This window comes from Cyanistes caeruleus, chromosome 8 (assembly GCF_971803275.1).
Source record: "Cyanistes caeruleus chromosome 8, bCyaCae1.hap1.1, whole genome shotgun sequence".
NCBI lineage: Eukaryota > Metazoa > Chordata > Aves > Passeriformes > Paridae > Cyanistes > Cyanistes caeruleus.
Genome location: NC_141708.1, coordinates 12,758,617 through 12,783,868, shown reverse-complemented (window position 1 = coordinate 12,783,868; position 25,252 = coordinate 12,758,617). Strand labels below are relative to the sequence as shown.

The following is a 25,252-nucleotide window of genomic DNA, read 5'->3' as shown; positions in this document are numbered from 1 at the left end:
TCTCCCCCATCTCTACACCCCTGCAGAGACACCCTCTTCCCTACTACTGCAACCACAAGTCACTTGTCTTTATCCTCAAGGCTCATCTCAGCCAAGAACATTTTGCCATTGAGATGACAACTCCTGTCTCCCCACAGCTCCCCAGCACTGCCGAGCTCTATTCTCAAACTTCTGTGACTTACTTACAACCGTGGGAGAAACTTCACAAAATATCCATAAAACCAGCCCATGATTCTTCTGCTAATTCCTTCTCTGCCACACCTACAGTCCTTGATGAGGTTTAGGCAGCAAAAATGTCAAGTTCAAACCTGTCTTGGATTCTGCTTATTCATATCACTTGGTTATCTCTCCCCCCAGACAGACTGTATTTCCATGGCATGGAAGCACCTCCATGCTCTGCCAGCACAGCACCTAGCACAGCTCTGGGCACCAATTTATTGACTTTCAATTTAACACTATGGTTTCAACAAAATGGCATTTTAAAATTCACCATTTTTAAAGAGTAAGTTGAAGATAGAGGATACACATGATGACTTCAGAAAGTCACGCAGGGGGAGCTGACACAGGGAAGGACGAGGGGCTTAGCTGAGCCAAATATCCTGCCTTGCACAGTGGATAGATGAGGCTACATTTGTCATCCAGGGTGCAATCCTGCACACACAGAGCTGGAGGAGGGGAGTCCTTCCTGACAACTGCACTGATTAGCTGGTGCCCTGAAGAATGACGTCTGATTACCTTTATCTTCGGCTGCAGAACTGCAAATGTCACTAATGGTCATAAAATCATCCAGTCTTTTTCAAAATACAACCGAAGTAAATTAATCTATTGAGCACAGTTTATTCAATACTTCTTACTCTGGCAAAACTCCCAAAAAATCATTTGCTTGCTGCATGTCTCCACCATATGGTGTCATTCAATGCAGACTTTCTTTCCTGCATTGAAATCCAAAATTTAATGGAGTCAAGTCACCTACGGAGTTTTTCCAGCTCAAACCTACTAATATAGTTTTCTGTCAAAGAGGTCACACGGCTCTTTCCAGTTTGATACATAAACCAATACCAGCATGATTCCTCTTTTCATAATTAAAATCAAACTCCTCTGGTTTCAGCAGGTTTGAAAGGAGTATTTTGCCCTGTGCAGAAAAGAGCCAGTGCCCAGCACTGGACAATGTCAGCAGTCTCTGTCTAGTTTCAGAACTTCAAAGTCTTGGCCAGTGATTGGTATACTCTCCTATCTGCAGATGATTTCTCCTATCAACCTCTCAGCAATCAGTAAAATAAACCAAAAAAACATGACATTGAAGTGTACTGAAAACTAAAGTAGTGAGACATTTATAATCCTTGAAAGCATTTTTTTTTACAGGACCATTTTAAATAGAGCCTTACTGCCAAGGAACATGGGACAAAAGAAATAATTTCTAGGTATGAGGTATGCCTAGAGCAGGCAAGACATAGATGCTGCTTTTCCTAGAAACATGAGCTGAAGACCAGGAGAAAGATGCCTGATTATGCGTTTAGGTATGCTGGTATTTCATCCTCTTCACCAGATGTGCCTTATGTCAGCTAGACACTCTGTGACTCAGTTTCCTTGACTATAAAAGAGGGCCGCACTGACAAATCTGGTTTTGACACAGCAATGTCATCTCAAATCAATGGTTTTAGAAACACACAGGACATCCTCTGGCCCCAGCATCTATCAATAACATACCATGTCTCTTGGTAAAGATTGTTATTACAATGATGAGGAAGCCACAAGCTCTGCTTCACACAGCATTTCCTAAACTTTGGAAAGCAGCATATTCTTTCATGTAGCAGCCTCCCTTCGCCCTTACCATGCGCCCACTGCAGATGCTGCTTAACGGTGCCAAAAACTTCAGCACTACATATCTCTCATGCTTTGCAGTTTTATAGCTCATCCTTCCCTCTGTGCTCCAACTATGACCTTCCACCACCCCTGCCCCACAGCTGTGAGAAATGCTGGTATGCTCTGCAGAAGAAGACACTTCCCCTCTGTACTTACTCACTTGGATGAACACTGAAATAATTTAAACTTCAGCATTAACCCTCTTATCAATGGAGCTAGAACAAGCAGTCATTGAGGGGAGTTTAAGCACTTCCCGGTGCAATCGGAACATGGCAGGAACGTGCTCACGGGCACCTTCCACGGCTCAGATGACAAGCAGTAAATTGTTACATCAAGCTGTCTGGATGATTTCTGACTGCTGACCCACACCCCCAGGCTGCCATAGCTGCTTTGGATATATTTGCTGCTGTTTCAGAGTTTCTACCACAAATGATTATTCTGTTTTAGTGAAAGTTGAGAATCTAGAGAGGTAGTGCATTGCTCTCCAGTCCTCTGCCCAGTCCAGCCAGCCCACAAAGCACCCTAAAGTGCCACCCACCCTGCCTGAGAGGCTGTAATTCAAAAACCAATTCCAAGAAATGGAAAATAGACAAAGAGGCAGTAGCATGTTGTATCAAATAACCTTAACACTGTCTTAACACTGGAGAACACCCGGTCCACCCTCTCCACACACAAAGCGCCTGGATAAGAGCAGCCAGATCCCAAACTACACCAGCTTATCAGGACACCATAAGGTAGAAGAGCAGATCTGGAAGCTGCAAGCCAAATGCGTCCCACAAAGCACTGCACTGCTGGAGGCAGCTGCCCTCATCTTTACAGCAGATGTCCATCCTGTGATAGCTTTGGTGCCTGGTGCGACATGCCCCATCACCAACTCATCTAAAATAGAGCAGATCCCACGGGCTTTATCTCAATCTCCTTTTCTGTGGCCCAGCAGGTACAGATGCAGTCAGAATTAACCCAGTGAAGATGAGAAGCTGCCTTTGGTGCTCTTGCTTACACCTCCTCCCATGCACAAATCCCTCTACTTGCATGAATCCAACTTGTGTCCAGAGGGCTTCTGGACAAAATAAAGCTTTGCCCTTGGGAAAGCTCCTTCCCCATTGCTATTTCCTTCTGCTTGTGCTCTCTCTTCATGCAGCATCCTCACGAGTAGCTCCACATCCATGGCAGCTCCCTCTCACCACCCCTCACCCATAGTCCCAACCCCTCCTTCCAGTCCTTGCTGCACTTTGCCAGCATCCCACTTGTCTCACCTCAAATACTCTGGCATCTAAACCCAAATTGTTTCCAATGCCTGGATGACCCTGATCCATCATGCAACCTTCCTCCAACCTCAGCTTAGACTGCACTACATCCTCACCACCTCAACTGTCTCACAGCATTGCCCTCTACTTAAGACACCCAGTTTTTCCTCAGCTTATGTGGCTACCTCTCAAACAATTTATTTCTCTCTTCCGAAACTTCTTTTCTCCCTGGGATCTTTATTTCTCTTATCAACATCAAAACTAGACTTCCACAGTCTTTCCCACAGTTTATTCTTATTTCTTCTGTTCAACACAGACTGTCCCTCATCTTGCCAGCCCATGGCAGAAAACCCCAGGGCACAAAACATCCCAGAAAACTATCCTAGCCAGCCAAACATTGACTGTGTCTTCCCAATGACTCACCAGACTGTCCATCCCACCCAACTGGCAGTTTTCTTCTAGCCCCTGAGCACCTTGTCATGGCCATCTCCGAGCACCTTCATCCAGTCTCTCTCTGCCATGACTGAAATCCCCTTCTAAGGCTGTGTATCAAAACCTAGCCCTTCCACCTCAGCAAGCTCTCTTCCAGCTCCCTCAATTCCTATAACCAGGATTCAAGTCTCATGGTGGCCTCCTCCACCCTTGACTGGATTGTCTGGTGCCCCTTTAGAGTCACAGCTGCTCCCAGACTCTTCACTCTGAACACTGCCTTCCATCCTTACCAGGTTCTGCTATTGCTTATCTCTCCTCAGGCCACTGCCATCCTGGTCCACAGCCCCACCAAGCACCCACCTTCCATCACACCTTCCACACCTTGACTGAATCAACTCCAGCCATAATGATTCCATCCCAACAAAAACATCCCCACAGCATTCTTGAACCTTCCAGCCTCTGCTAGACCTGATTCACAAAATCACAAAGTCAATTAGATTGGAAAAGACCTCAGAGATCACCAAGTCCAACCTATGACTGAACACTTACATGTCAACTAGAGCATGGCACCAAGTGCCATGTCCAATCTTTCCAATCTTTCCCTAAACACATCCAGGGATGGTGATTCCACCACCTCCCTGGACAGTCCTTTACAACATCACTCTTTCTGTTCATATTCAATATTCAGTCTGAGCCTCCCCTAGCACAGCTCAAGGCTACTTCCTCCTGTCCTGTCACTTGGGTCACTTCTGCCTGGGAGAAGAGGCAAATCCTCACCTGTCTACAATCTCCTTTCAGGTAGCTGGAAGTGATAAGGTCACCCCTGAGCTTCCTCTTCTTCAGACTGCACAATCCCAGCTCCTTCAGCCACTCCTCATGGGACTTGTTCTCGAGGCCCTTCATCAGTTCTGTTGCCTTTTTTGCAACTCAGCCTCCTTTTTTGTGTCCCCCATAATGTCTGGGTGCTGCCAGGGCCCCAATGACAGCCAGGGTCCTCCATGGCTGGAGGCCCCAAACTTACACTGTTCTCATCCCTTTCTAAGGGTGCCCAAACCTGCACAGCCCCAGGCTCCCATGCCTGACTGGCACCACAGGTGGGCACTCAGACCCCAGGCCAGCGAGACTCCCCGAGTGGGTGTCACACAATCACAGCATGGGTCAGGCTGCAAAGGACCACAGTCAGTCATCTGGTCCAACCTCCTCCTCCTCAGGCAGGGTCATCCTTGAGCACATGGCACAAGATCGTGTCCAGATGGTTCTGGAATATCTCCAGTGAGGGAGACTCCACAAACTCTGGGCAATCTGTTCCAGTGTGTGGTCACCCACACAGCGAAGTTCTTTCTTGTATTCGGGTGGAATTTCCTGTGCATCAGTTTCTGTCCGTTGCCTCCTGTCCTACTGCACCGAGCAGAGCCTGGCTCGGCCCTCCTGGTTCCATCGCCTTGGCACCCCCTCTCATGGCCCGAGGCCTGCCCGTGCCTGCCATGAGCCCTTGCCGGGCCCGACAGACCCTCCGGCCCCCATCATCCCATGCTCCGCGTGAGGATCATCCATGGCCTCAGGCGCCCCTGGACGCGCTGGCCATGGCCCCCCACCCCACCCCACCCCACCCCGCCCCGCCCCGCCCCGCCCCGCCCCGCCCCGCTGGCTCTGGCCCAGACCCAGACCCCGGCCCCGGCCCCGGCCCCGGCCCCGCTCGGCCCCGCTCGCCCCCGCTCGCCCCCGCTCACCCCCGCCCGGCTCACCATCCTCGGCGCGGCCCGGGGTTACCATGGGCAACTGCGTCACACCCACCCCGCGCGCCGACGTGCCCGCGCCGGGGGGAGGAGCCAGCGGCGGCTCCGCCCCCAAACGGCGCACGCGTACGAGGGCGGCCCTGACGGGGAGGTGGGCGCGGCCACTCGGGGCTCTGTGATTGGCTGAGAGCGGCCACGCGTCGGAGCGCGGGGGCGGGTGAGCGACACGTGGGCGGGAGGCGGGAGAGGGACCTGGGACCGCAGGTGGGGACACGTGAGGACGCGATGGGACGGGCAGGGTTGGGCTGGGCTGGGCTGGGCTGGGCTGGGCTGGGGCGGGGCGGGGCCGTGCCGTGCCGTGCCGTGCCGTGCCGTGCCGTGCCGTGCCGTGCCGTGCCGGGCTGTTTTGAGCCGTGCCGAGTCGACATAAAGCGTGCGGAGCTGCGCTGGAGGTGTGCCGGGGCTATGCCAGGCCGAGTTATGCCGTGCCTTATAGAGAAGGGCAAGGAAATTAGTGAAGAGTCTGGAGCTCAAGTCTTATGAGGAGTGGCTGAGTGAGCTGAGAGTGTTTAACCTGGAGAAAAGGCTCAGGGGGATCTTATGGCTGTCTACAACTACCTTTGAAAGGAGGTTGTAGCCTGCTGGGAGTGGGCCTCTTCTCACAGGTAACCAGCGACAGGATGAGAGGATATAGTCTGAAGTTGTGCTAGGGGGGGTTCAGGTTGGACATTAGTAAGAATTTCTTTACAGAAGGGTGATTAGATACTGGAAAAGACTACCGAGGGAGGTGGTGGAGTCACAGTCCCTGCAGGTGTTTTAGGAAAGACTGAACCAGTGCCATGCTGTAGTTGACATGGTGGTGTTTGGTCATAGGTTGGACTCAGATGATCTCAGAAATATTTTCCCGCCTAATTAATTTTGTGATTCTGTGCTGTGCAACAGTGGGGGTGTGGCACAGCACCCCAGGGAGCATGCAGGGAAATTCCATGGCAGTGCAGAGTGGCATTAGAGGGATATGCAGGATGGTGCCATGGGGGCACAGCACAGTGTGGGGGTGCTGTGCTCTGCACACACAGAGGCTGCAGTGTAGTGCCCCTGTAGGAGTGCCTGCAGGACAGCCTTCTGGAGGGTTGAGCTGGGCCCTACAGTGCAGCACTATACCACCCTGAGGAGAGGGTGCCAGATGCTTTGGGGTGCACCACAAGCGGGGCAACCCAAAGCAAGCAGGGTGATGTGTGAAGGAGCAGCCTGACTGCAGTGTTCTGCTGATAGCAGGAGTGCAGGGGCCTCCTGGGCTCAGGGCTGCTGAAAGTCCAGTTTTCCTGTTAAACATAAACCTGCCATGGCTCTCACCCAGCTGACTGCTCCTGTGGCCGTGGCAGGCATGCACTCAATGAGCAAGCAAGGCAGGATCATACTGAGTGGCCTTTTCCCCCTGCCCAGACCTACACAAAGATGGCCACAGTTTCCCTTGGCTTCAACATCGACTCCCCACGCTGGGACCAGAGCACCTTTGTGGGGCGCCTGAAGCACTTTCTCAACATCACCGACCCTCGGACAGTGCTGGTGCCGGAGGAGGAGCTGGACTGGGCCAAGGCCCTGGTGGAGGGCTGCAGGTGAGGGGCAGGGGTGCAGCTGGGGCAGGCACCATCCCTGCGTTCATGGCCATGCCAACCACAGTGCAGTGTTGCAGGGGGATGGAGGCAGTCATTCTCAAGGAGGTATGCTGTGATGTAACATCTGTTGCAGGTAGTTTTGGGGGGATTTCCCAGGCTTCTCCCAGGAGCCTCAAGCTGTGACATGCATCCTTCACAAGAGAAGTTTCCCCTGCCTTTCATTCCCCTGCTCATGTGGAGCTCTGTGCGTCGGCAGTGCTGGGTGCTGGTGGGACTGTGCAGCTTCCCCTGATGGTCTTTGGGCTTGCAGGGCCGGACTGGTGCCACCAGGAAGTAGCCAGGAGCAGCTGCTCTATGCCAAGAAGCTGTACGACTCAGCCTTCCACCCTGACAGCGGTGAGAAGATGAACCTCATTGGGAGGATGTCCTTCCAGGTGCCAGGGGGCATGGCCATCACTGGCTGCATGCTCCAGTTCTATCGGTGAGCTCCTGGGTACACCAGGTTGGGGAAACAGCCCTGACAGCCCCCAGCCCCTCTCAAACTCCCCGGTGACCAGAGCATGGCCAGGCTGCCTCCTCTGGGGCTGAGTGCTACCCAATGCATGCCCATGGCTGCTGTGCTTGCCTGTGTGCTCAAGTCCAGTGTCTCTGGGCTCTGTACCCAGTGCCCAGCCTGTGGTAGAAGCACCACAGATCCCGCTGCCCCTGGCATGGCTGGTGATAGTCTCACCTCACCCTGAGCTGAGCTCAGTGCCCCTGTAATGATTAATGCAACCAAATCCTACTTGGCTCCTGCTCTTGGTCTGTGGCCCATGGCAGTCTTTGGAACTGAGGACCAAATGTTCCCCTAGGACAGGCTGCTTCAGCATCCACAGCCCCTGCTGACAGCTCTATCCATTTCCCTTCTCCACCCCCTTGCATTCCAAAGCATGCTTAGACCCACATCTCCTGCCCCACGTCAGTGTCCCTGAGACAGCAGTAAAGACCCAGGCACCCTCGTTCCCCAGAGCCACTTCTGTCCCCATGTGTCCCCTCCTTGCTGCTTGCTTTGACAAAGGCTTATCTCAGCCCAGCAGAGGATGGCTGCCACCCTGCTGAGAGCCATGTCTCCCACCCCTGCCCAAGTGCCTTGCACAACTGAGCCCCCCCTTCCCTTGCTCCCCAGGGCAACCAGAACTCCTGGGATCATTTCCCAGCTCTGCCATTAGCTTGTCACTTTGCCACAGTTCCTGCCAAAGTTTCCCTATGGAATCACCATGATGAGTGGATTGCAGGCATCTTGGCTGTCTCCCTGCCAAACCTGGCCACGGGCACAGCCCAGGTGTCCCTGACAGCCCTTTGGTGCTCTCCTGGTCCCTTCCCTCCACAGGACAGTGCCTGCTGTGATTTTCTGGCAGTGGGTGAACCAGTCGTTCAATGCCTTTGTCAACTACACCAACCGCAACGCTGCTTCCCCCATCTCTCTGAGGTGAGCGGGCCCCACAGGATGGAGTGTGTCCATTTGATGCACCCCTGGATGCCCTGTAAAGACCCCTTATGCCATGTCTTGGGCACAGAAGGAGCAGGGCTGAGTCAGAGTTGGTGATTCTGTTGTCTCCCTGTTGTCTCCCTTCACCCCAGGCAAATTGGGGTGGCTTATGTCACAGCCACTGGTGCAGCCCTGGCCACCGCAGTGGGACTCAACCTCTACACCAAGGTATGCCAGGCCAGGACCAGGTGGGGCAGCTGGGCACACCCTGCTCTCCTGTGCTGATGCCAGCCTGTTTCCTGCAGCGAGCCCCTCCCTTGCTGGCCCGCTGGGTTCCATTTGCAGCTGTGGCTGCTGCCAACTGTGTCAATATTCCCATGATGCGGCAACAGTAAGTGTCACACGTGGCTGGGGTGCTTGAGGGACCCAGCTCCCTCCAAAGGCAAGCTGGGCTGCCTGGCCTTCCTGCCTTGGATTCCCATCCTGGGAGCTGGAGGGAGGTGAACAGGGGTCTGTGCATTTGCAGTGCTGTGTCTGTGGTGGAGGGTGCTGGGTAGGATAACTCAGCCTCCACCTAGAGCAGGAGGATAGCTGTTTTTGGCTGAGGATAGCTGTTCTGGAATCTGTGCTGGAAGTTCCCTTGGACCCTAAGATCTGCCTGTCATGAGAGAACCCCAGTCCATGATATCCTGATGCTGGGACACCCCAGTGAGTTGGGGTCCTTGTGGTGACCTATGTCTGCTGCTTGGGGTTTCTCACAAGTCACAGCACAAGGAACTCAGGTGCTGTGTGAGGGACTGTGCCCTGGCTCAGCTGCATATCCCAGGCAGTGTCTGTCTCTAGCACGGCCAGATCCTGCTTGCAGCTGTGCCCTGAAGATGGCAGCATCGGCTGAGCTGGGGACCATGCTGCCCCAGGGTGCTGGAGCCCCGTGTCCTGGGGGCAACCAGGGCTGCTGCATACAGAGAACTCCCCTGGCATCCCCTTTCCCCGTTGCTGCGTCCTTATGCTTTCCCGGCCATCCCATCCTCCACTCACGGCTGCCTGTCCCCTTCAGGGAGATCATCAACGGGATCACAGTGACAGATGAGAACAACAACGAGCTCGGATGCTCCAGGGTGAGTCTGGGGATGGGGATACGGGTTGGGGCATGGCGCTGCCGGGGCTCACCTGCTGATTTTGCTTGCAGAGGGCAGCAGTGAAGGGCATTGCGCAGGTTGTGCTCTCCAGGATCACCATGGCAGCACCAGGCATGAGTGAGTGTGGGGCAGGAGGGTGCACAACTGAACTGGGGACTCTCCAGGACCCACCACTTTGCCCTCCCCTGCTTGAGTTTCCCTCATGAAGAAGAGGAAGGATGGCCCTACGTCCAGATGGCATTTTCTCTCCTCATCCAACCATTCCCATCAGATGTTTCCCAGCCCCCTCTATGCCAAACCACAGCCTGGGAGACAGGGGGTGCTCCTATGGCAGTTTAGCCCCACAAGGATGCATCTCATGCTCTTTGGCCCTAGCCCCTCACCCTGCAGCCCAGCACCCCCTCTGCTCCTGAGACCCTTGACATGCTTCAAGCCCAAAAGGAAGGACAGAAGCATGAGGAGCAGAGACCATGCTGCCTGGGTGATGGATGTGTGGGGGTCTTGTGTCAGGTCCTTGCTGTTGACAAACACCCAGTAGCTCCCAGCATAACTAGCTGCTGCCATGGCCTCCAGGTGGATGGTCCTGCTGGGACAGCCCTGCAGGCTGGCTAGCAGGATAGCTGTTCTGGGATCTGGGCTGACCTTTGCTCTCTGTACCTAGTTATTCTGCCCATCATCATGGAGCGGCTGGAGAAATTCCCCTTCATGCAGGTGAGTGCATGTTTCTCCTGCCAGTGGGTTCTGTGGTGCCCCAGGTCTGCTTCCCAGCTGCTGATATGCTGGGAATCAAATGGGGAGTTGCAGAGCCTGGCTTGCTTTGCTCCCTACTTCAGTCATTGATGCACCAATGGCCTCTGAAGTGACATGAGGAGGCTGTGGGAGGGTGACAGGGTTTGGTGCACACCAGAGGTGTTGGGCATTCAGCCCTACTGAGGGGAGAAATCTGCCCACCCTGTGAGTGGGTCTTGTGTGAGACCAGGAGCTCATTCCTGGCTCTTCTCTTGCAGCGGATCCGGGTTCTCCATGGGCCTCTGCAGGTGCTGCTCTGCGGGGGCTTGTAAGTATCTCACTGCTCAATTGCCTGTGAGTGCCTGGAGTACAGCTCCAAAGAGATGCTTCAAAAAATACCTCTTTCCCAGAAGGGATCGCAAATCTGCTTACCTTTGAGCTTGGGTTTTCCCCAGTTATTGGATCATGGGGTGTGAGCAGATCCTCTTGAGCTGAAATCCCTATGGCTGAAGGGCAAACAGGCTGGGATCCCCAAGACTAATGCTCTGCTCTTCTCTGTCCCACAGCCTCCTGTTCATGGTGCCAGCAGCCTGCGCCCTCTTCCCCCAGAGATGGTACCTGTTCCACTGTTTCCCCTCCTGCATGGGATCTCAGGAGCCTTCTTCCTCCCCTAGTTCTTCTCTGCCCATCCCAGGAAAAGCATGATGGGCACCGACCCTTCAACCCAAGGCAGTGCCTGCCTGTACACACTGGTGCCCAGGGCAGCAGGAGAGCATATGGCTCCCCTACTCTGTGAGCTCTGTACTGGGAGTGACAGGACACCCAGCTCCATGGGCAGCTCTCTGCCTTCCAGCACTGGGAGGGGAAGGTGGCGGGTCTTGCCATGAGCCTGCAAGATCTCAGGGACTGTAGAGGACCTTAAATGGCAATGAGGAGGGGAGGGTGGCTTGACTGGTGGTTGGGGAGAAGGATCATGGCTCTCAGTGTGTATCCCCCTCTCTCCACAGCTCCCTTGCACTGGCTGATCTTGAGGTGGAGCTGCGTGACAGTATTGTGGCCAAGCATGGGGACAAAGTGCCTTACGTCTATTTTAACAAAGGACTGTGAATGGAGACTACCTCAGGAACCATTGCACCCCTCTGGCCTCCTGCCACCACCAATCCCATGTCCCCTAAGCAGGGTCAGAGGCACAGCCCAGTCCAGATCTGCTCCCCCACCCAGCACTTTCTCTGCAGCCTTCTTCCACTGTAGAATCAGGATCTGACTTTGAGTGTCCAGCTTGCAGCACTTTGGCTTGTCCTGAGCCATCCCCATCTGCTGCTGGCCATGTCTCAGCTTTGCCGTGTCCCTCTTGCCCTGGGGGATGCCTGTGCTTCCTGTGCCTTCCTTTGGCCCAGCCTATCTGGGCCTCACTGGGTTTGGCCCCAAGAGGCATGAGGCACTCTCCCTTGGGGCTCAGAGCACAGTTCTACCTCCAAAAGCAGATATCCTGCCATTGTACCAGCAACCAAACCACATTCCTGCCTTAAACTACCACAGTAGCCTCTTCCCAAGAGTTGGATCATGCCTTGGCAGGTGTGAAGGGACCTGCTCTCTCTGCACCACGAGAGTGAACATCCCAAAGTCCAAAGACCAATGCTTGAACTATGCATTCCTTGCTCTCAGGTTCAGGTTCTATTCACTCTGTGTTTGCCACCATCTAGGAAAGAAACAGCTAATTGTTTTTAGCTCTAATTTTTTCATTCCTTTGAGCACTGTCACCCTTGTCATCTCTTATCCCCACAGTAGAACCATGAAACTACAGCTTTAGGGGACAATTGTCTCTGTACCCCTTTGACATGGGGAAGAGGACACAGAAATCACAGAATTGTTAGGGTTGGAAGGACCTCTGGAGGTCATCTATTCCAGTCCCCCTGCTGAGGTAGGATCACTAGAGCAGGTTACACAGGAATGAATTCAGGTGAGTTTTGAGTATCTCCAGAGAGGGAGATTCCACAACCTGCCTGGGCAGCCTGTCCCAGTGCTTTGCCATACTCAGTGTAAAGAATTTCTTCTTCGTGTTGAGGTGGAACTTCCTGTGATTTAGTTTATGGCCATTGCTCCTTGTCCTGTCACTGAGCACCACTTAAAAGAGCCTGGTATCATGCCCTTGGCACCTGCCTTTGAGACATTTATATGCATAGATGAGATCCCTTTCAGTCTTCTCCAGACTGAACAGGCCTGGCTCCCACAGTCTCTCCTCATAAAAGATATTCCAAATCCCTCATCATCTTTGTGGCCCTTCACTGAACACTCTCCAGTAGCTCCTCTCTTTCTTGTCACAGAGCTGTCAGGGCATTAATTCGGGCTCTGAATAGCATCACTGCAAACAACAGAGGAAGGTTGAAAAATAAATGTGGTAATTTTTAAAAAAGAGATGTGGGTTGTGTTTAAAAAACAGCTGTGGGTTGTGCTTCTGGCTGATCTCTGTTTCTGGTTCTCTGGGCTGGGCCTTTACATGGGTCTCATGCTTGCCTTGGAAGGAAAAGGTGTGGGCTTTGTGACTGACCAAACATCAGGGTGAGGGTGAGCAAAGGGACCAGGAGAAGGAGGAAGAGTGTAAGGAATGGCACGAGCTCTGAAATGCTTGGGCATTCAATGGCAGCCTTCCCCAAGGGGTTCTTGGGGCTGCAAAGTCACATGGCATGTGACAAAAGGTGATTGTCCTATGTTCACAGTGACACATCCTCTTGCAGGGCCTGGGAGGACACTGGGTGACCCTTCCTACACCCATGGGTGCTGTTTATCTTCATGGCCAGGCAGAGTTTCATGATGCTATCTTGGGTCTGCCATGAGGCCTCTCCCATCCCAAAGGAGAGCAGCTTGAGTGTGCTGCAGCCTAGTTTGGGGGAGAAAGGAGCCCAGATCCTGGACTAAAGCCCCGGCTTTCAATCAGCTGCATCCAGGCTCTCTGCTGATGAACATCCCTTGATGGGACAAGCGTGTTTCTAACAAAGCCACATGACGTGGCTGCTCTGAGAGCCCCATGGCCCAGTGGATGATCCATGCTTCTTCCTCCTCAGAGATACATGTCAGATCTCTAGGGCAGCAGCATTCTCACATCAGCCACATGCCTGAGTAGGGATATATTACCCACTCTGCTCCTTTAGAGAAGGCAGCCAAACCCAAAAGGTACTTCTTAAAGTGCCAAGCTATATCCACAGCAGGTTTGCTTCTGCCAAAGCTGCAGGTAGGCAAAGGATGATGTCTCCAACCACATGTAGCTACTGCTAGAAAGCTGTAAAAGAGCTCTGAAATAATTAATAGCCAAGCAGAAATTAGGAAAGCATGTTCAAACTTGTATATCTATTCCCTGGGCATTATTAGATGTCTTGTTAAAGCACAATTAAAGTAATAGATAAGAACATGAAATGAAACAGATGTCGCTCCTGTTGGGAGTGGAGAGAAGCCACATGGAGACATCTCTGCTCCCTCCTTTTCTTAAGCCTCTTAGCTCCGCTGCTCTTGTCCTACACCCAAAACTTCTGTGAGGACTTTTAGAAAAGTCCCTGTAGCAGTCTTTTGGGTCCAAGGTGCCTCTGGGCTTGGGATCATGGCAATGTTTGTAAAATGATGTGCTGTAGCACCCGAAAACTTCCCATTCCCTGTTCTTGCTGTTCACCCTTCCTGCCTTGGCAGTTTGGAGAGGTCCTGGCAGGGTAGGGAGCTCTGTGGCCAGTGATGCTGGGACAGCAGCCACATGAAGCCAAGCCTGGGACCATGGCAGCAAAGCCTCAGCTTTTTTTGCCACTCCCTTTTTCCCGTCCCTAGCTGTACTAGAGGGGCAATGGAGCACAGAGACCCCCTGAAGTGCTATTGCCATCTCACATCAGCTCTTCCCCTGCCCTGGGGAGCGGGACATGGTGCAATTTATTGCTTATGGACAGAGTAAGAGGTTTGCTCTGGGCTTGTAGAATTGGCAAGCCATCCTCAAGGCAGACCTTCCCTCCCGCCCCACTGAGCTTATAGCAGTGGATTCCCTCTTCAGATCGACATGGATTTATGCCAGCTGACAGTTCAGCTCAGCAGGGTTTCTAGGTTTCTAGGTTGTAGCTGGAATCTCCCCCGGAGGATTCAAATCATCTCAACAACTCACAACACTCTGGACATGGTCACTGCAGCCAGTGCCTGCCAGCCCTCCCCAAAACCACAGTAAGTCAGCAGCCTGCCTTGGTCTCACTGGGGAGCAGAGGAGCTGCTGCAAAGCTGTGGCCAGCCTGGCCTCTATTTCCCATTGCAACAGGAAGGAAACCTCATTGCAGAGGCAGAGCCAGACGCATCCCTGCTTGGGAAGAGCAGAAAGTGTTAATTGCTCTCCAACAATGAGTCACACCTGATCTGGGCTTGTCCTGTGCTCCCGTGAACTCCATGCTTTCTCCCTGCTGTGCCTCTAATTTCAGGGCTAGCTGGGAACAGGAATAAAGCTCCTTTAATAACTGTGTATGGCGGAAATATCAGTGTTCCAGCACGTTTACTTCAAATGACAAAACTGCTCCATTGGCCTGCAGCAGAGCCTGAGTAGGGGCTGAGGAGGCTGCTGGGCTCCTTCAAGCGCTGGGAGCCCTACCTGGAGGGCTTGGCCAAGGGCTGGTGGAGGCCGGGATCTGGCTGCCACAGGAAGAGGAGTGAGCATGCTGAAGGTGTGATGGGTGATCGTCTGCTGGCCCACACCAGCAGCAGGCAGGTGAGCGGATCTGGATAGGAAAAACTCAGGGCAGGAGATAAGCTGCTAAATCAACTATTTTTTTCTGCCCTTTCTTAATGTGTTATCTGAGCATCTGATGAACCTCATCGTGCCAATCCAGCATGAAGGCTGTCTGGCACGCTGGGAACGGCAGTGTAGAAACCTGCTGACACTGCCCCGGAAACATGGGCTGTCTCTCCGGGGCTGTGAATCAATGCCAAGTGCTGATGCCCCGACTCCTGCTGTGATCCTGCAGGATCACTATGTGGGGACATGCTGGGACATAGCCGCAGCGGGAGATCCTCAGTGCTGCTCATGTCTCCCCGTGGTGCTGGCACCAACACATCGCTACCCACTGGATGCCTTGAGTCCCGTGCCATGCCGCTGCTGCCATGCCAGCACCCTCTCCATGCCGCACTTCCCGGTGCGCCCCAGCTCCGGGCGGGTGCTGGGGTCTGGGAAAATGTGAGTGCACTGGGGAGGAGGCTGAGCAGGGGTCATGCCGAGCAGGAGAGACCAGCTGAATGGAGGATGAGTGTCTGGCGGCCACAGGGAGGCTGTGGCTGTGGAGGAGGATGTCTGTGAACCCTCTTTTCGCGGTGCGCAGTTGTGCTCACAGGGCCCCATTGCAGGGGTGAGTGTGTGCGTGCAGCCCTCACACCCCTCTCCAGACAGTTCCGCCACTCACAACATGGCGGCCGGAGTACGACCGCAGGCTACCTCCGCTCTGTGCCACACTCAAGATGGCAACACCCTGTGCGCAGACCCGCCCCTCCCGGTTTTACCCTAAGCGACATCGCGCTGAATCAATGGCAAGCCGAAAGCCGCGTCGGCCGCCCAATAGACGAGTGTCGAGGGCGGGGCCGGGCGCGGGGTGCCCCTGGGCTCCCGTCCCGGGCCGCAGTCGGGCCGGGGAGGCGGGAGCGGGGGGTGGGGGGGATGGCGAGGAGGCTCCGCGCCGCCATGGCCCTGCTGCTGCTCCAGGCCCTGCCCGAGGGGCTGCCTGCCGGCGCGGAGCCCGCACAGGTATGGGGGGGCCGCTCGGGGGGCTCTGGGGTCGCGCCGTGCCGTGCCGGGGGCTGCGTCCCTGGGAAAGGGGGCGGCCGTGAGTGCGGGGGGCTGCGCCGGCCTTGGGGCAGAGGGTCCGGCGGGGCTGGCAGGGTGTGCATGAGGTGCCAGGGGGAAGAGGCTTTTGGGGGCCCGCCTAAGGTTTGGGGAGCCCCGTGACTTGAGTAAAGCTGGAGGAGATGGAGTGCCTTGGGTCTGGCGGTTCCTGTGTACCGTGGGGATGGAGAGGTGGTATAGGAATCCAGGCACGGGTGGCAGTGCCGCTTGCAGCGGCTTTGTGCGGCAGAGTGGCTTCAGGACGAGGGAGAAAGGTGTTTGACTGGACACCATGGGAAAGGTGGCTGTAGTGAGGGCAGGAGGCTGGAGCTGGCAGGTGCACAGGGGCCTGCGGGTGGAGGTGCAGGTGGCTTTTGGGGGTTATGAGTGAGAGCAAGGTGACCTGTGAAAGGACAGGGCTGAAGGAGGTTTGGAGTGAGCTGCAGGGTGGCATTGGGGCAGCTGGCCAGAAGACGTGGGTCAGCAGGAAAGTGGGACAGGTGAGCTGGTCTTCCGGTGGCAGGAACAGTGGAGAAGGAGGTTCGGTGCAAACCTGTGGGCAGCGGGAAGGAAGAGGGAGTGTGTTTCAGCTGGGATGAGGGAAACCAGGCCTTGTCTTTGCAGGCTCTGACCACCTGGTTACTACTTTTGTCATGGTTGGAAAGGGTTTTAATGAAGTTGGCTCTCTCTTTTTCATCTCTTTACTCTGTTTCCTGTCTATGCTGCAATATGTACTGTTCACATCTCCAGTGGTGGTCTTGATTCCAGCAGTGTAGACACCTGTAACTTCTCCCACCTTGATGTGGGAGTCCACTCAGCAAGGACTGCACTCGGCTGAGCAACCTGTGTACAACCTGGATCTTATGATTCATGGAGTCAATGTGTCTTTTTCATCCCATGGAGAGCATGGATGGAATATGATGACTTCTGGTTTGATATGGTGTATTCTGTATAAACTACAAATTGCAGTTAGTATTTGTTGAAGGCCAGAGATAATGAGATGCAGATCTGTGTAGGTCACAGGTGCCATGAAGTGCATTGTACTTAATGTCACAGGGATGCAGATGGATGTGTCTTTCTGGAAGGCGTCCACTAAAATACTTCTCAGTACTTCCACAGAAGGAGGAGGTGAGGAGTTTGTTTATGATTACAGATTATGAGTTCTTTTGAATTCTGTTCTTTGCTTTTCAAGGTGTTGAGAGTACCAGATCTACTTTAAAAGCTGTGTAATTACTGTTGGTAGAGCCATCCCAAATCCCTTTCAGCCACACTGAGGGTAAAGCTTGGCTGTTGCTGCCCTAGGGAGCCAGATGCAGGATTGTGTTGAACTGTGTGTTTTTCACATTGTCTCAACTGCCTTTAATAGATGGAAGTCCTGGTGCTTGCTCCATTTCCCCCTCAGGCTGAGGTACATAAGCTAAACGTAAACAAGCACATCTCAGCACCATTTTGCTCTCTTGGTTGTTGTGGTACCCAGCTGTGAGCAGTGGTCAGGTGGTAGGATTATCTGTATGGTAGCTGTGAGTCTCTACAACCCTATACATGCTAATAAAAATGTCATACTGCTCTGAAGACCATGTAAGATGCTCCCTGCCTCAGACAGTTTATACAGTAGTCAAATGAATAGGAAGTAGGAAAGGAAGAAAGAAAAAAGGAGGAGGGCATGGAAGCAATTGTACATCTGGATTGCATGTGGAATAGTGGCATTTGTGACTTGTGGATATACTCTATAGTCATTGCACCAGAAATAATCCTAAAATAATATGTCTTGAGTGGTATAATACATGAAGTGGGGGAGAACAGCTTTGGCTGCCTACGTTTTCTTTAAGAGCACTTGGATAGGGATGCATCTTTTACTCATTTCCTTTCCATAGTTTGTCTATATAAAACTTGCACAGCTTTTTTTAGATCTTAAATGTATACTCTGTCTATCAAAAGGCTGGTATTATCTCGCTGCACACTAGAGATTGACAGCTGCCCACTCAAGAACCAGAGTGGTAATGTAGGATCTTGAGAAATTAGCATGTAACAAAACTTCATCTGGTTTGGTGTTGCCTTAGAGCCTGATTCATCAGAGCCAGTGAGTTCATAGAGAAGACCTGCAGCGGGGCAGTGCTGGACTTGGAGGATCTCTGCACCAAAGGTTCCTGTGTTTCTCCCTGAAACCCTGACAGCATTTGTCTCTTGTCCTCTCCAGAGTGCTGTTGCCCTTGCTGCCTCTGGTAAATGTTGCCTACTTCCATATACCTTGCAGACATTCGCTGTCCTGAATGCTTCTGCTGTCAGGGGAGCTTCTTGCTCAGGGTCTGTGCCCCCTCGCCTGGAAAAACTGTACCAGAGACCCAATGGTCTAAGGCTGGGCTGCAAGAAATGTGTCCTTTAAATAATTCAGGAGGTGGAGCTGTACTGCCTAGCACTGAACAAACATTCAGGAGAACACACTGTGCTCTGCAGGAGTGTCTGATTTTTCAGGTTAAAATAAGTCCAGGCTGCCCAGGATCATCAAAGGCATTTCTTTTAACTAAGGTGGATCATGGAGAAAATGATGAGCTATTATATTATCTTCTATCCCAAGTCCAAGTTTATCTGTCTCCATGATTATTCATTGCAGTTTCACTTGTAATCAGAACACAAAACTTTGTTAACTCGAGTGAAAGCATTTATTAGTAGATTACAGGCAGAAGTATTCCAATTATGTTGTAATAAAATCAGGATAAACATCACTGGAAGAAGAAATCTAGCTATGTTCAGTAGCAGCTGTAGAAGTAGAGTCTTAGCAGCACACCTTAGCTATGTGCTCTGTCTCAGTTTGAGGCAGAAGAAAATAAGAAATTAATATATTTCAAAATAAACTGGATAAAATTTGTAAGGAAAAACTTCAAACATTAATAATTTTTCTATCAGTTTGTCTCTACAGGGCAGAATAAAGGTTATTTGATCGTCTCAACTATCTGTCTGCTTCCCATGCCTGCAGCTTAATTATCACATAGTTTTGTCAACTGTCATTTTCTTTAAAAACAAGAGATTTAAGTGAATGTTAACTATGTGACAAGTCTCTGGAATCCATCTTTCTCTAATAAGGTGTTTTTGAGCCAAAATCAGGCAGAAGCATGTTCTTCTTGAAGACCGATTTCATCCCAAATTAAAGAGTTTTCTTGAAGTACTGTGACTTGAGGCATGATTCATCATATGTGACAAAGAGGACAGATCTTGCTTTAAGGAATAACTCAGCGTGACTGTCACTGTGGCTAACACCCCTGTAACACAAAGTTTCTGTCCAAGGCTGTGACCACAGCTCTGATTGCACCACCATGGAGCTACCACGCTTTATCCAAGGCTTTGGCTGGATTCACGCCCTTTCAGAGCATCACTTCAGATAGTCTGTGAACTGAACAGCGAAGTTTCAATTCTCATGTAACAGGCTCCTCGTCTGTAAGTTCAAAACAACGGTTTTGATTAAGGTAAAGGTCATTAGTTACAATTGCATTTCTGTGTCTCCTGAAATGCATCAGGTTCCTTAAGGAGGAGAGCTGCTTGTGTAACCATGGGATGTATTTTGTCTGCCATATCTTTGTGATTCTTGGTTTTTTGGCTTGCTAATATCCACAATTTTGGCAGGAGGCAGCAGAGATCAAAGTATGTGGTGTACTTGCTCAGAACAAGAACCTCTAAATAACTGCAGGCTGGGTTAAGGACTGCTCTTTCTGTGATGATTATACCACTGTGAACTCCAGTGTCTCATCTGTATAGCACACTTTCTTGCTGATTGAATTTTGTTTGTGAGTTGCACTCATAATTACACAAAACACTGTAAGACTTTCAACTTGCATCTTGCTGCTGGGCAGCAGATGGAATGCCTGGTCTGAAAGTGTCCAGTGAACCCTGGGGAGCAGAGTGGCAGATTGCTTCATGAAGTCAAGGCATCTCTCTGACTGGGACCGGTATTGCCTTTCTGAGAACTTCCCTGCCACCCTGCAAATATTAGTTAACAAAAATATAGCACCTCTTTAAGAATGAACTTCATCAATTGTTGTATAGTTATTGATGTGCCAGAAGGGAACTTGGAAGATTTAATCTGCCAGAGTTGTTTTGGTATAGTTGGGGATTTTTGCATCCTCCCAGCCTGTTGGGCCAGGTCAGCCACATCTGGCCAGTGGGAGCATCCAGTACTGAGTGTCCCTGAGCAGTGGCTCTGCTGTGTGAGGTGCTGCTCTGCAGCAGGGATCATGCCCAAAGTGGTGATCTGCCATTAGCCTAGTTAGGCAGAGGATGGATGCACTCAGTGTTTGGCCATATTTCAACAGAAGTTATTCAGACCTGGCTAAAACACCCACTGAACCCTCACTTTGATTCCCAGAGGTGTTGCTCCTCTAAGCATCTTCAACAGCTTCTTTTCTGCTGACAAAAATGGAAACTGCTCTTTTATATGGCTCTGTCAGCCTGTATTAACTTGGTGTTATGTGGATGTTCACCTTCGTCTTTCTGTGGTATTAGAAAGGCACTAATGTTGGTAATAGTTTGTGTTTCTTTATGATCTTCCATATGGCCATTCTCTGAGCTAATGGGCAATATATATTTAGTAAATGCAAACTGCCCACCATTCCTTTTTGCCTTTGTTTTTCCCTTTAAGTCACATTGGGAGGATTGGCAGGATTGAACAGACTTTTGCTTGTGGCAAAAAGCTATCATTGGGCTAATGATCCTGTGGCCTACTTTTCCAGGCAGTGCTGTTGATGTGCCCTGTGGTTGTGGCTGTGCCTATGCAAAGGTCTCCTTGTCAGGCATGTCCAGTTTCAGTATGCTGAGCTGCACATGGCCTTTTTTTCTGTCTCCTTACATGTGTTTGGCACCAGGTTTGGGGATATTCCTCTGATCTGAACTGCCCTTCTTTATAGGGTAAGAATTTGCCCTTTCTGGTTAGCTGCATAGGAATCCTCTGAGTTTGTTAATGCACGTAACCGATGACTTTATGGCTCTTACACAGTCCTGTCATGCATTTGTTTCAGGGGGTTCATGAATCCAAGGCAAGCAGGTAAGCTGTGCTGCTGTTTTTGCAGTGTGTGGGAAAGTCCTTTCCAGCATGTCAGAAATCTTAAAATCTGTCTCTGAGGCAGAGCTGGTGACAGTCCTGGAAGGGCCATTAGTCATGGCAAGGCAGAAATGCTCATTGCACATTGCAGGACAACCTAATTATGCCAGGTTTTGGTCTGTGCTTCTGAGTCAGAAGGAAAAGAGCTCACAGTGAGGGATAGTATTCTTGTATGAGTTCATTGAGAGATGCTGACTGGAAAGTTGGATCCCTCATTCCCTGGCTGTCTTGTGTGATTAAAAAGCCCACGGCTAAGAAGAGGCATTTTGAGATACCAACACCTGGGTGCTGTGGCAATGGAGCTCTGAAAGGTCACTGTGTGGCTGGGCACATAACAAACATGCCTGAAATAACAGCTGGCTAGAGAGGACAGGGTTGCCAAGCAGGAATTGCATGGCCCTACCTTGCTTGTTAAAAGAAGTGTGTTGGTGTGGCAGTCACAAATGAAGCTTTTTCCGTGATTTCAGCAGCAGACACTGTTTGACTGCAAAGGAAGGCTCAAGGTGTTGCAGAGAACTGCTGTTTATCTGCTTGGACAAGGAAAAGCTTGATTCTTCTCTAATGATGTGATTATCAATGGGATCACCACCTCCAATATTATTTTTAGATGATAGCTGTGGTCTGTGCAACTGCAACAGAGCAGTTTGCATGCAGGGGTTTGCTAGGTGCAAAGTGAGGTAGGTAATGGTGGCAGACTGATGCAGCTGGACAAACCATTTAATGCCAGTGTGGCCAATGCTCCCTGGCATGCTGTGCCCTTAATAACACCTGCAGATAGAAGGCAGAGACTCTATTTAGTGTGGAGGCAGCTCGTGGTGCTGTTTATTTGCAAGCCTTCTCTGCTGAGCCAGTATCCATCCAGCTTGGATAGCCCAAAGTTGGTCTAAACTGGCCAGAGAAAAAAAGGATGTGAGAACTGGGTTGTGTAGGAGATTCAGATCCAGTTTTCTGACAGTTCCTTCTTTCCAAGCACTTTTATACTGGCATATTGTAAACAAAATCCAAACACTGACAGTGCGCAGGAAGCTTATGAGGAAGTGTCTGAGAGGAGACGCTCAGTGCAGATCCCAAGGGGACAGAGCTCTGGCCAGCAGCATTTTAAGTGGCATCTTGCTGACAATGGGTTGCAGAGGTGTAGGTGGGTATCCAAGCAGCTACCAGGTCTGCCAAGTTGCAGGGTGCCAGATTTAGGGAATAAGAGACAACAGGGTCCTTAGGAAAGATCTGCTAGCAATAAAGAGGATTTCCCCTTCTTTCCTCTGAATTATTTCCCATTACTATAAGGTGGAAGTTTGTTACTTCTAGTGGTGATGTATTTTTCTTGCATCTCTAGTTTTGATGTGTGCAAGGCACTAAAAAATAATTCAGAGGCAACTCAAGTGGAGGTTCATGGGGTTTGGTTTTTGGGTTTGATTTGGGGTGTTTGGGTTTGGGTTTTGTTGTTTGTTTCTTTGTTTGTTTTGTTGCTTGTGGGGATTTATTTTTGAGATCTGGGAGGGAACATGGGAAAAGCTGAAACTAACTGTCTCTTGGCTCTACTTCAGGCTGAGGGAGCTTGTCAAGATACTGACATTTGCTAAGTGTCCTGGAGAGGGAGAGAGAGTGACTTGAGCAGGAAAATGGATTTTGTTAATGAAAGAAGATAGTTCACAGAAGAAGGTGAGCTTTGTGTAATTATCAGAGTCCATCTCCCCATCTATTTTGAAGCTACCGACCAACCTGAATGACATTTGATAGGAAGATACTTCAAAGATGCATAAAATGTCAACAGAATTCCTGAAGACAGATAGGCATAGAGACACCTTAAAAACCAACCAAACAGGAAATCACTGAGTAAGAAGCACCTGGAAATTTGTGAGTTGGATTGACTGACTTGATACATGCCCTACCTCTTACCAGAGCCTCCCTTGGAGCTCACTGTTTGTGAGCCTGCAAAGTTAGCCTTGTGGAAAACACTTATGGGAGGTCAGCTCTAGTGGTTACAAAGCTACTTGTATATTTCACTTTGTCTCCCGCTGGCTGAAGAACAAACTGAAGGTGAAAAGGTTGATAAGCTGTAGACACATCTATGTAGAGTATGTTTTGCCAGGAATCTCCCCAGCCATCCTGAGCTTTCCCCGTGTAAAAGGTGTCAAGTGTTCCTTTGGAAGCAGGGAAGACCCTTGACCATTAATGACTCACCTGCAGATAGTGCAAAGGCTTTTTAGTGAGCAGAACTGATTCACTCTTTTCTCTTGTGTCCAGCACACAGATATGACCAGCAGGTCAGGTACTGTTGTCCACAAGAGATCTTTTTTTTTAACTTATTGTGGAATCAGAGCTCATAATCAAGACAATCTCAGATAATGTGTCCAGTCAAACAATGGTGTAATTGTGGCAGCCACACCAGAGGCCTGATAAAGAGTGCAAAATATGCAGAAGTCCTCTCCCTTGCTAAGTTCTGTATTTCTCACTCTTTGTAATAAGCTTTTTATTTGTTTACAATGTCTCAGAAGTTGCTTGTTTTTTAAAAACCTCTTTCTCTGTTTGGGATCCTCTTTAAATCCCAGATGGTGGATGACTGCCAACGGGAACCCATGGGAGCTGCATGTCTTCTGTCTCCAGCAGAAGATCAGGCTATCCTGTTGCATAAATTATCCTGTGTGACAGCCATGCCACTGGTGATGGGCAGAAAATCTGTCCCACAGAGCTAGCAGTTGGTAAAAGCACCTTTTAGAGCTGAGCTAAACAAGAATTGAGAGTGACTGGTGTGAAATGAAAGGGTTAAATGGGGACTGATCATAATTAGCCAGGAGGTAAGGGAAGAGCTGGAGGAGGTGGTGGGCATAGTACAGGGATGTTGTAAACACTGAACAAAACCTTTGAAGAAGGCAGAGTCTTCAAGGCCACAACACTGGGCTTACTTCATCACATCCTGTGTATCAATTGTAACTGTAAAATTACCAAACTTGCCTCTTTTCTTGGGGGAAGGAAAGAAATTTCTTCAGATACGGTCTGAAAGACCTTTACTCTGCTTGGAATGCATGTAACTACCTGAATGCATGTGAAAGTCATGACTCATGTCTGTGTCTCCTGTGTGATGAATTCCTCCTTTTTTTAGTGGTTGCCTCATTTGTTGTTAGCAGACTACTTTTCAAACAGTGGATGCCGAAGAGGAGGAGGAGGGTTATGCCTTTGTAGTGTTGTCTTCAAATTACCTTGTCATTTTGACTTCTGTCTTTTTAGAAGATGCAAACTTCACAAACAGCTTGCATTGACTCTCCAGCCTCCTGTGATCTGCAGCTTAGATAAAACAGGCTTGCAGACATCTGTCATTGCTGATTGTCTCCATTTACTGACACTTAGCAATTGGACTCCAGCAGAGTTTATCTTAAATCGCTGTGTCAAAAATAAGAGCTCTTATTTTCCTCTACTTTTTTCCTAGCTGTATTGTTTTCTTTTTGTCTCATTGTTTTGCTCCTTTTTCCTACTTGTCTCACTAGGAATTTTTGCATCTCACATACTTGGTTATTAATATCACTCTCATGTTTGTGGCTCATTGTTTTTACTGAGGTTCTTACTTTTCTGCTTGTTGTATCTCTACTTTCCAGAGTCTGTGATCATACTAAACCAGTGGCTAGGCTGTCAAAACAAGAGTTGGGAGATTTTTCTCCTCAGACCTATTTTGTGCTCTTAGGCCCATCAGTTGACTGCAAAGGCCAAGGATCATCCTGCCAAAGATTAATTCAGGAGGTCTGAAGCAACAATTATCTTTTCTAAAACATGCAGTCTGCTTTCTCTAGATGGATAAGCTGGAGAAGCAGTCCTCCTTTATTTTCAGCATGATATATATATTTTGAGAAGCTTTGTGCCAGAAAAGTTTTAATTTAAGGGCCAGACAAATCTGTTGTTGCCTTGTTTCACCTTTGCTGGCATGTAACTTCAGGCTGGTATGAAATGTAAGGGCTTGCTGTATTCCTGGTGTGGATGAGGCTCAGACTAGTCTCCTTTTTTCACAGCCTTTAACAGAGGAGATAAAATTCGGGGAGCACAAAGTGTGACAGTGATGGTTTCTTGTCTGTGTTAAGTTATCTAGCAGTATATAACCAAAACTCTTCTTGCAACCA

At 50.4% G+C, this 25,252-nt stretch overlaps 3 protein-coding genes across 21 annotated transcripts in view; 2 read left to right on the top strand and 1 right to left on the bottom strand.

Moving 5' to 3' along the window:
- ARL3 (ARF like GTPase 3) overlaps nt 1–5,408 on the bottom strand; it is a 37,944-nt gene extending 32,536 nt beyond the window's left edge. For 2 of the 6 annotated variants that reach the window (XR_015289691.1, XM_086899097.1), the window contains exon 1: nt 5,273–5,408. Coding sequence is in view for 4 of the 6 variants with exons in the window: in XM_086899097.1 (XP_086755223.1) it covers nt 5,273–5,290 (18 nt within the window). In the remaining 2 variants the exon portion in view is untranslated. The remainder of the gene's footprint in view (nt 1–5,272) is intronic. The other 4 variants (XR_015289692.1, XM_086899099.1, XM_086899096.1 and 1 more) reach the window with 3 other exon arrangements.
- A 14-nt stretch (nt 5,409–5,422) lies between these two features.
- On the top strand, nt 5,423–12,643 carry SFXN2 (sideroflexin 2). 5 transcript variants are annotated; one of them, XM_086899094.1, is made up of 12 exons: nt 5,423–5,495; nt 6,722–6,894; nt 7,205–7,375; nt 8,264–8,362; nt 8,515–8,590; nt 8,668–8,753; nt 9,420–9,480; nt 9,552–9,618; nt 10,163–10,212; nt 10,509–10,558; nt 10,797–10,844; nt 11,238–12,643. In XM_086899094.1, the coding sequence occupies exons 2-12, from the start codon at nt 6,734–6,736 to the stop codon at nt 11,335–11,337; spliced, it is 969 nt and encodes a 322-aa protein (XP_086755220.1). In that variant the 5' UTR covers nt 5,423–5,495; nt 6,722–6,733; the 3' UTR covers nt 11,338–12,643. The 5 variants fall into 5 exon arrangements, with proteins under 5 accessions (XP_086755220.1, XP_086755219.1, XP_086755221.1 ...); XM_086899093.1 differs by having other exon boundaries at nt 5,470–5,542; XM_086899095.1 differs by lacking the exon at nt 5,423–5,495 and adding an exon at nt 5,538–5,552.
- A 1,979-nt stretch (nt 12,644–14,622) lies between these two features.
- Nucleotides 14,623–25,252, top strand: part of WBP1L (WW domain binding protein 1 like) — a 60,186-nt gene continuing 49,556 nt past the window's right edge. The window contains exons 1-3 of one of the 10 annotated variants that reach the window (XM_086899089.1): nt 15,886–15,979; nt 18,962–19,518; nt 22,691–22,805. Coding sequence is in view for 5 of the 10 variants with exons in the window: in XM_086899082.1 (XP_086755208.1) it covers nt 15,893–15,979 (87 nt within the window). In the remaining 5 variants the exon portion in view is untranslated. Of the gene's footprint in view, nt 14,954–15,687; nt 15,766–15,824; nt 15,980–18,117; nt 18,280–18,961; nt 19,519–22,690; nt 22,806–25,252 lie in introns of those variants that run through there. The other 9 variants (XM_086899084.1, XM_086899085.1, XM_086899086.1 and 6 more) reach the window with 9 other exon arrangements.